We start from the raw sequence: 10874 nt of genomic DNA on the forward strand, positions 1-10874 counted from the left end.
TTTGCACAGGATAAGTTCTTCAAATGCCTGGAAACAGTTCATCCACGTGAAGCTGGGAAGGGCATGCCCCCAAGTCCCATTACCAGGTGACCTCTAGTCCCCTCCACTGATGCTCTCTCTGGATCCTTCCCAAAATGACACCCCAAACTAAATAATTTCAATCAATTGATGAACATTTATGAAGTATTTACTGGGCTAAGTGCTGGAGATCCCAAAGAAAAAGCAGAAACATCCCAGTAGAGGAGACAACATGTACATAAGCAGGTGTATACCCATACACAGACCCACCAGATATATCCATAGAGTAGTCCAGGGGGCAACAAAGGGATTGTCCTCTCTGTTTAGCTGAGGTCAGGTTAGCTTTTGGGGGGCTGCCGCATCACTCTTGACTCATTCATAACCTACAGTAACTCGTTGCCCAGAAAAAGTCAAAGTAATAATTGTTTAAGAGGATCAGCATGTGGATATACAAAGAAATGGAGGGAAGCCATTTACATTTGAATTATCTGGGCTCTTTTTGGTCTAAATTATCCACATGGTGCCCTCAATTCTCTATCTTGGACTATGGAGAAATGGTGTCTTTAGGATCCTGAAAAAGCAGCTTTTCTGGAAGAATAAAGATACTGGTATCTTCTCTTTAGAGCTGAAGGGTGCTTACTGATTAATCAAATTTACATGAAGAAACTGAAGCACAAGAAAATTATTTGCCCAAGTTGGCAGTTAGAGGCAGAGCTGAAAATAGAGCCTGAGTCTTTTCTTGGTCTGTGGTAGCTTTGCCTCCTAAAAACTTAATCTGCCATCCACCATGATAAGCCTATGTTCAGGTGGAAGGCTTTTTGTAAACATGACATTATAAGACTAGATTATAAATCAAACTGGGTGGCTCAGTGGATGCAGAGCCAGGCCTACAGATGGGAGGTCCTGGGTTCAAATGTGATCTCAGACACTTCTCAGCTATGTGATCCTGGGCAAGTCACTTAACCCCCATTGCCTAGCCTTTACTACTCTTCTGCCTTGGAACCAATACACAGTACTGATTCTAAGATGAAAGGTGAGAGCTTGAAAAAAAATTGATTATAAATCAGCATTTTTAAAAAAGGGTTCTGCTTCTTTGTATTCCATTCCATTCTTTTTTTAAAAGTTCATCAGAACAAAACTGATTGGGACTTGGCACATGAAGATTCCAAAGTACTGTAAAGGTAGGGAAAACTGGGGAGGGGGGGGGAAGCTCCTGTGTTGATGTGTGTTCATGAAAGTCAATCTATTTCTAATCAATTAGTTTGTGGACTCGGCATTCCCAGTAGAGCTCGCTAGATCAAATGAATTTTAAGAAAGGATTTGAACAAGTTCTCAGCTTGCCTGGTGAAAAGAGGAGAATTGGTCCCTGTACTGCTAAGGCAGGGCCTGGGTAAAAAGATGAAGGAGGAAAGAAGCTAGACGATAATCTGGAGAAGAATGAAGAGAACAGAAGAGAGTAGGTGGAGGTGAGAACAGAGATGTAGGCAGGGGGCTATTCCAGGCCTCCCCAGTTCCTGGATAATTAAGCAACTAGAAGAAAATCTCAGCTTTTCTCATTCTTCAATGTGCTTCCCCCACTGCTAAATGTAATACTTAAGTGTGGGTGGGAGGTGGGATTAATTTCTATCAGTATTACCTATCACCATATAACTGTCAGCTTGTGAAATAGAAAATGCAAGGGAATAAATATAGTTTATAGGAATGAAAGCCTTCGGAGGGAAGAGCTCACAGCTGTCTATTCTCATCTCCCCTCCGTTGTTTTCCCAACTCTACTAGTCCTTTCCAGGCCTCCTTCCCCCCTTCCCTGAGCATTCCTGGTGCTCCCTCCCACTCGGCAGCAGCTGAACATAGGTCAGTAGTGATAGAAGCCCACTCCCAGTGGGACCTAGACAGAAGAAGCCCCTGTGGGATTCAGGTGCTGTTTCCCTAGGGGTGTGTTAGGAGCAGCCCCCAGGGAAGTGGCCCCTCCTACTTCACTATGAAACCTTTTCACACATGCTGTAGCCTGACATAGTCAGTAAATATGCATGAAGGATTATGGAGGAAGGAGGAGACCAGGGCCCACATGAAGTAGATAAAAATCGTCTCACAGTATTTTCTAGATAACCTGAAAACAGAGTTTGGCTTCAGGAATAGGGCACTGCAAATGAATGTTTTTTTGGAGCAAATGAGAAGTCAAAATCCATTACCAAAGGAAACTATCATTTAAGCACACCATTCACTGGCTGTGGCTTTGAGTTTTTATCTTAGAAGGCTCTTTTTTTCATTCAAAGATATTTTATTTTCCCAATTACATGTAACAACAATTTTCTACATATTTCCCAAGATTATAAAATCCAAACTATTTCCCTCTCTCCCTTCTCTCCCCTCACTCAGAGATGGTAAGCAATTTGATCTGGGCCATACGTGTATTCTCATAATGCCCTACCCCAAACACCTGCTCACCCTAGGAGAATAAGAAGCAAGAAGCTGCTTCAGAGCAGGGACAGCTTCCATTCCTCTTCATCTTTCTCTCATCTCAGCGTATTGGCAGACTATGCAAAGGTGACAATAAAGGCTGCTGAATGAATTTTAAAAACATATTTCTAAACAGGTAAAACAGGTGAAGAGGTTATTCTTTTTCTTTATAAAATTATTCCTGTTGTAAAGGGATTTGTCATCTTGGGGCTTTGGGAAACAAATACATTATACTGTAATAAAAACATGATTGCCCTCACCAGCATGCTGATTATATGAAGCATTATTTAAGAAGAACCTGTTGGGCAGTGAAGTGGCTCAGGGGATTGAGCCAGGCCTAGAGATGGGAAGACCTGGGTTCAAATTTGAACTTGGCCACTTCCTATCTGTATGACCCTGGGCAAGTCACTTAACCAACATTGCCTAAGCCCATGCTCCTTTTCTTAGACCTGAAACTAAGAGAGAAAAATAAGGATTTTTTAAAAAGAAAAAGAAAGTGAACCTGGGCACCAAAACACTTTTTAAAAGCATCTCCTTCTAAGTGATGGGTCATGAATCTGCATTTTTCAGGTTTGGTTCATTACAGATAGGCACATCTGTTATCAGGGGATTTGACTTTATCTCCCCAAATCCAATAGGAATGCAAAAGATGAAGTAGAGGACTCTTATGGTATTCAAAAGATATACCTACTCAACTAACTTCAAAGAAAGTGTCCCCTAAATCTTACTACTCCTCGAATTAGCAATTCATCTCTCCCATCCTTTAAAAAAAAAAAAACCTGACAATTTCAAACAACTGACTTATTCCCTCTCTTTGGTCTCTGAAGGTCTCCACCCTCATTTGTTTCCCAAGGACCTCTTCCTTAATCCTCAGCACCTGGCCCCTAGAGCTCCCTAACACTTTTTTTTTTTTGGTCTTTCAGCACTTTGTGGTTTGACAGTTCTGATCTGGTCTCTCTTGCCTCAGTATTAACATTTCCCCAAACAAAGTTTTAAAAGAATGCTCTTATTTTTCTCAATTACATGTAAAAACTATTTTTAACTCCTTTTTTATAATTTTTGAGTGCCAAGACTTCTCCTTCTCCCCTCCCCTCTCCTTAAGAAAGCATTTTGATATAGATTATCCATGTGCAGTCATGCAAAACATTTTCATACTGGCCATGTTGCAAGAGAACACACACCAAAAAAAAACAAAAACAAAAAACCCCAATAGTTTAAAAAGTATGCTTCAGTATTCATTCAGACTCCTGGAGGTACATAGCATTTTTCAACATAAACCCTATGGAATTGTCTTAAGTCATTATATTGCTGAGAAGAGCCAAGTCATTCAGAGTTGACCATCACACGATATTGTGATTACCGAGTACAATGATCTGACAATGCTCAGTTCACTTAAGTCTTCCCAGGTTTTTCTGAGTCAAAATCATTTTGAACTTCTCAGAACACTTCCTCCCATGTACAGCTAGAAAAGAAACTTCAACCCCTTCCCCCCCCCACCTCTCGAAACTCTTCTCATCCTTCAAAGTCCAGCAACTTTTACACCATCTTCTCCCCCCTAGAAAAGTAATCTCTTCCTGGTTTTTCCCGATTTTCTTATACCTTTATATTTATATATTATAGGTATATATATTATAGGTCTCCTCTTATCTTCCTACTTCAGATTGGTTATGTGTGTGTTTTAACACTCTATTAGATGGTAAATTCCTTGGAGGAAAGGATGTCCACTCATCTTTATATTCCCAGCTCCCTCCTCGCCCCACCCATGGACCCTAGCATGGGGCTCTGTAAACTCAAAGAATAATTATTTTATATTACTGAAATGGTGTTAGGGCTATAGTTGGCTGATGGTGCTCACATTCCTATGAATAACCAAGCAACCATATTAATGGAAGAAAAATGGTGGGAGATTGCCTCATTTGACAATGGCCCAGGATTAATGAGGTCATGCAGTTGACCCTTGTAAAGAGCAATTGGTTTGTTCCAGGCACACTGTACCCTCCCCACATTTGCCTTTGATCACAAATCTAAGTCAGAATTCAGAATGGTCATCATTCTACTGCCTTCTAAAAAAGATGGCAGGGTTTGGTGGCAAGAAAATGAGAAGACTGGAATCCAAGTTCTGTTTCAATCCTAATTGTGATGACCCTGTAGAAGTCATTTTTTTTCTTTCTGGGCCTCAATCTTGTTGATTTAGAAGAAACTTTCCAGCTTGAGGACACAGCTACTAAATCTGGGAGAAGGGAGGCTTGGAGGAGGAATGATGAAGAGGTGAAAAAATACCAGTTGTTGGGGCAGTGGAATGTACTAACTTTGGATTGTAAAGCTGAAGGCAGTTAATTAAGAACCTCGGAGATGATCAAGTCCCATTCATTTAATTTTTAAACCCTTATCTCTCATCTTCCAAATGATTGGTTGTAAGGTACAAGAGTGGTAAGGGCTTGGTAATAGGGATTAAATGATTTGCCCAGGGTCACACATGAAGTGTTGGAAGTCATATTTGATTCCAGGACCTCTCATCTCCAGGCCTGGTCTCTCAATTCACTAAACCACCTATCTTCCCCCATACCCTAATTGTTATTTTTACACAAGAGAAACTTAAGTCTCCAAGAAAAGAAGGTGACTGATCCAAGGTCACACAGGTTAAGCGTCTGGATTCCAGGCCAGGTCCTCTGACTAAAAAAGGGCAGTACCTAGGACTTGAGAGTCTGAAATCCTGCCAAATCGCAAGTCTAGTGCTCCTCTTCATTTCTTCCCCTCGCCCTCTCTGCCCTTCCCAGAGACCTCGGTGAAGTGGTTTTCCATCTGCCCCTGCTCCAAATGTAGCAACACCTCGGGTCAGCACCGGGCACCGAGGAGGTATCTCCCTCAGGCTCCCTTTGACCAACTCGGAACGTTCATGGCCAGCCCAGCCTAGCTAGAGGGCTTCCCTCTTCCTCTCTGGGCGCGATGTCTGGCATTCAACAGGCACCCAAACTAGAGAGGTAGCCCGCTGAGGGCAGGACGTTCCTGCTCCGTGCCTTCGGATGGACTCGGGCAATCGACCCGTAAGGTCTTCTCCAGAGGAGCCGACACTGTCCAATGACTGTTCAAACAAACGAAGGGCCGACTTTTCAGAACTTGGGGGGAGGTCAGTAAGACCCGAAATGACAGAGCGCGTCCCTGAGCCTCGTGGTTCATCCCTCTCCCTGACCAAGAAGCTTCCTGGGGCCGAGACCCAGAGACTGCCGGTAGCCACTTTCCACAGGCAGCCAGCGTCCGGAGGTCAATAGGTTCCCGACCCTTTCCCTTTCCCGGCCACCCCCGCGCCGGTTCCTGCGGCCTCCCGCCGGAAGTGCGTGTCTGTCGGGGGACGCGCGGGCACGCCGGGAGTTGTAGTCACACCCCACCCCCACCCCGGAGAGAAGCGGACCAGCCAGAGGACAGAGCGCTCAGCAGTCTCCCCTCCATGTCCTTGCTTGGGGGAGGGGTGGATAGCGGAGGACTACAAGTCCCGGCAGGCGTCGCAAAGCCGCGGGGCAGGCCCCCGCGTCCGGGCTCGGTCCGAGTCCTCCGCTGGCCCTAGGAGGCATGAATGGGGTAACGGGCGCGAGGTAAAAAACTCGGCCCTAGCGGCCAGCTCGTACTCCGGTGGACCGCTCGCCCCTCCTCTGCAGTGGTCCAGGGGCCCCGGAGCGCGTGCGCCTGCGTCTGCGCAGCGCGAGCGTGGGAGCCGTTGAGGCGGTTGCGGTGCGGAAGCGGCGGAGGCGGAGGCGGCGACGGCTCGGGCGGCCGGCAGGCCCGGGCGGCGGCGGCATGCCGCGGGACAACATGGCCACGCTGATCCAGCGCATCGCCCGGCAGGCGCGTTTGACCTTCCGCCGGGGCAGTGGTGGCAGCGGCGGAGCGCCCGAGGCAGGATTCCCAGACAATCTGCAGCAGCTCCAGCAGCTGCTGAGCCAGCTCCGCGCCGAGGACCTGAACATCAGTCCGCGGCGCTGCGCCACACTGCCCGCGCCTTCACCGCCGCCGCCGCCTTCGCACCTGCCGCCCGTCACATACATGCATATCTGCGAGACCGCCGAGTTCAGCCTGGGCGTGTTCCTGCTCAAGAGTGGCACATCCATCCCGCTGCACGACCACCCGGGCATGTACGGCGTGCTCAAGGTGCTCTACGGAACGCTGCGCATCAGCTGCCTGGACCCGTTACCCGCGCCGCCGCCCACCGCTGCGCCGCCGCCGCGATTCGATCCCCCTCTACGGGCCGGGCAGCGCGCCGTAGTGCGCCGCGCCCTCCTGCGCTCTCGCGCCGAATACACAGAGGCCAGCGCTCCGTGTCTATTGAGCCCGCAGCGCGACAATCTGCACCAGATCGACGCTGTGGACGGGCCCGCCGCCTTCCTGGACATACTCGCCCCTCCCTACGATCCCGACGACGGCCGCGACTGCCACTACTACCGACTCCTGGAGCCCGCGCGCGGGGCGCCCGCTGCTGCTGCCGCCGGCCCCGCCCCGGGCCCGGCCGCGCCCCCGCCGCTGCCCCGGGAGGTGTGGCTGCTCGAGACGCCTCAGGCAGCCGACTTCTGGTGCGAAGGCGAGCCCTACCCAGGCCCCAAGGTCACGCCGTGAGCCGGGCCCCGGGGGGGCGGGCCTGCGCTTCCATCCGAAAGCCATAACGAATCTCCTGCCCCTCTACTCCCCTTCCCCGACATAGACCACTTCCTCGGGACTGGTTTACGGCCCGCACCCCGGGGCGCGACATTAACTACCACCGTGATGGTGTAAGATCCCTGAATCCTGGTCTCCAGGGAAGAAAAAGCCGGCTTTACAGCGGCGGAGGCCTCCACTAACCACGGTGCAAGCCACGTAGTTGCAAAAGCAAATTCCTGTTATTCTTTTTAAGAGCTGGGGCTGAGACCAGTCTAACTATGCATGCCTTGGGTGGACAGGACACGACATCCAGCGGCGGGGGCCCATGCCCTCCGCCGCCCCAAAGGGATCCCCCAATCTTGATTCTTTTCCCCCTTTTCTAAAACCTGTATTTTGGGTAATTGTGTGTCTCCCAGTCCATCGGAGCACACTGAAGAGCTGCATTTTCTATGCTTCCAGGCAGTTGAATGTAAACACCTCCCCCCCTCCCCCCCAGCTTGCAGGGAAATCGCATCCCCCCACTTCCAACAGTTTCCTGCCAAAGCTGAGAAAATTAATATGGTGACAAATGTCTCTCTTTCCCTCCAAGACATTATAATAATCAAGTGACCTAATGTGCCAGTGAACTGGGCTTCCAGCTGATGGGTTCAGCATGGTGCCAGGAGCTCTCCAGGAAGGATAGCTAGAAAGGAGCCTGAGGCCTAGTGCTGACCTCAGCAGACCCCCAGGGTGCACATGGGATGGACCAGTGTAGTTAAAGGCTGTGGGGTGCTAGACCCGGGCCTCCCCACCCCCTCGATTAACTGTCAATACCTGTGATTAGGGGCTGTTCGGTTGGTTCCTCAAGGTCTTTTTTTAACTAGGCTGCTGAGCAACTTCACTTTGTATACAGATGCTTGAGACAATTTGCTTCAGCCTCCTGGAGCCCTATTGTTTCCTTCTTTATACTATTTATAGGACTTTTTCATAGAACTTTTAATAAAAATGAGTTGTAGAAATAAATTCCTTACAATTTGCCCAGCTATCGTGTTAAGCAGTCTGGATTGACTTGCCTGAATAGGGATGTGTGAGATCCAACCTTTCTAATAAGAGAAAATATTTTGCAGTTGGTGACAAAGGTTCATCCTGCAGGATAACTATGTGCCTATACCTCCTTGTGCATCCGGGGTAGGGAATCTCTGGATTCCGTGCTTTGGCAGAAGAAGAGATGAGTAAATCCCACTAGGGATCCTTTTTTAAATGCCTGCTGAATTTAGGCCATCCCACTGTTGTGGTATTCCTAGACACACATCCCCACATCTTCACATCCATGTGTACTAACTAATGTGGTTTGGGGGGAGGGGGGAAGGGCTGTGTTCAGACCTTTTTATTGTAGTCTGATATCCTAGTGTGTGGTTTAACACACCCTTAGACAATTCGGGGCAGCTCTTTACCTAGCTCAGAAAGCTGAAGTATTAAATACAATCAATGATATATATGCAACTTAATTTACTTATAAATGCATTAATATTAAGGAAAATGTGTTCATTTGGTAATTTTTTTAGCCCAGTGATGAATGTATTATGGTATATGGCATACCTACTTTTGGAAATACATTGTGGAATAAAAGCAATTAACTTAGATAAAGTGTTACTTGTAATTTATGTAAAGTTCTACAATAATGCAGCTGATTCTATTAAACTGACTTTTGCTCACTCATTCTTCAGTGGGACAACAATGATGGCGAGTCTTCTTATTCTTCATTCAATTGAATGATGAGGTTCTCTGACAAGCAGCAGTAAACCTAAAATTGTGGTTAACCAGAAAAGAAACAATCTCTCCCTTGTTTGGGGTGTTCAGTGGATTCTTGTTCTCCAAGACAACACAACTTGCCTTCTTGGGTTCAGGGCATTAAAGGAATAGTCACCTCAGTGAACCTTTTCTAGAGTTTCTTAGGACTGAGAGGGCCCCTGAGGAAGAGAATCCCTCATTTTGAGGACACAAAGAGCAGGGAGCAAAGAGAAGGCCAAATGTTTCAGCTTGCACCTTGATGCACTTAGCTGACTCCAAACGCTGCTATTTCACTGTGTCGTGCTCCGGCCGCCTGCCTTCTCCACCAGATCAACTGTTTGACAACCAACTTCCTGGACTGTGGATTGGACCTAGCCCTAAGAATGAAAATGGAAAAGACTGATGAGCACAATGAAATGATCATTAAGACCTTTTCTCTGTTCCATACAGAAATGCAATAATTTCCTCTTCTGGGTGAGAAGGATTCAATATTAATTAATGTTCCTAAAGCTCATTTTACCCCTCCAGCCCATTGGGGTAGTGCAGTCTTGAGTGGAAGATAGTATGTATGTACACTTCCTATTTTGCAAGAACTGTTTTTAGTAAGCATGCTTTGCATGGATTAAAATGTGCCTGAGTTGCTATTTTATTAATGAAAGTGCTGGTATTCAAGTGGCATGCATGGAGTCAACTCCTTGAACTCTTGGTTAACTGTTATGACTTCCTGTCCACCTGTTTTGCTCTCCTTTTACTACCTTAATTTTCCTTAAAGCTGCCTCACCCAATCTAGTCATTGTCAGTGGTTCTGGGACTTTTTAGACTGCTTCTGCGTCCCAGAGAAGCCGCAACGTCTGTCTCACTTAGAACATGTTTGCCTCCGATATTCCTCAGTGATCAAACATCAGACGGTTTATGCTCTTCCACTTAAGATGTATGAATGAGAAATTGGGAGGCTGAGACCATTTAAAGCAGCTTGTGACAGTTACAGTAGAGGGACCCATTACTTAGGATGCACTGAGGCACCTAGTGTCAATGAGTGCTGCTTCTAATGGGAATGCTGGGAGTTTCCGGATTTCAGTATTAGAATAAAAACTCAGTGTACCCTTTGGAAAATAGACATGTACAATGTTTGACTTGTTCATTTTAGTCACTAATTAAAGAAGATTGCCTAAACCAGGGCTTCTTAACCATTTGTGTGTGTGTCTAGGACTCCTCAAAAGAATGTTTTTGAATGCATAAAATAAGATCTGTAGAACGATTACAAAGGAAACCAAATTATATTGAATTAGGCAACAAAAATTTTTTTTTTAATTTCTTGGATGCCAGGTCTTAACCTTAGCACAGACCATAAATGGGGGAAACCCTTTACCCTGCTGTCACTTTCCCTTGCCTGCCCAGCTTCAAACATTTAAGGAGCCTTCAACCTCTCTGTGGCTTTAAGGCATCAGATGGGAAACAGCTGAAACTGTGATTTAAAAGCACAATATTTGCCTCAACAGAAGAAATTCTTTCTCTATTTAACAGCAAGGCCCATCGGCCTGCCTAAGAAATCTGTGTATCATGGAAGAACGAAGCCGTGTGACGTGAATGTCTTTCCTCCTTTTGTGTTTCACTGTGTGCAGCCCTTGTTGAGGGGCCAGTCAGCCTCTTGGCATCTCCCTGTCCCCTCTCATGGCCATTAGCTGCCGTGCAGTGTTCATATTGACAAGCTAGTTTCATTTCTTCCCTTTTCCCCAGCTGCCAGGATGCTGAAATAAAGGAGTGTACTGGTTTCAACTCCTCCAAGCTTTTAAGTTTCTTTAATGGGTGGGTTCTTGTGCACTGAACCATCTCCTGAGCATTGTGAACCTCTAAGGCTTACAGTCTGGAAGCTACTTTTTAATTAGAACATCCCAGGGGCCACAGGAACACACCAGCAATCATATTTAATAAAACATTTACAGACGAACCCCTCCCCACCCAACCCCTGGAAAAAAAAAAGGCATCTTTAAATGCACCCTTTT

General features: G+C 46.8%; 1 protein-coding gene across 1 annotated transcript; it reads left to right on the forward strand.

Annotated features, from left to right (window-relative positions):
• The first annotated feature begins 4519 nt into the window (after positions 1 to 4519).
• Positions 4520 to 10651, forward strand: ADO (2-aminoethanethiol dioxygenase). Its single transcript, XM_007478271.3, has one exon. It carries the CDS (start codon positions 6268 to 6270, stop codon positions 7078 to 7080), a length of 813 nt encoding a protein of 270 aa, XP_007478333.1. The 5' UTR covers positions 4520 to 6267; the 3' UTR covers positions 7081 to 10651.
• Positions 10652 to 10874: the final 223 nt, after the last annotated feature.

This window comes from Monodelphis domestica, chromosome 1 (genome assembly GCF_027887165.1).
Source record: "Monodelphis domestica isolate mMonDom1 chromosome 1, mMonDom1.pri, whole genome shotgun sequence".
Lineage (NCBI taxonomy): Eukaryota > Metazoa > Chordata > Mammalia > Didelphimorphia > Didelphidae > Monodelphis > Monodelphis domestica.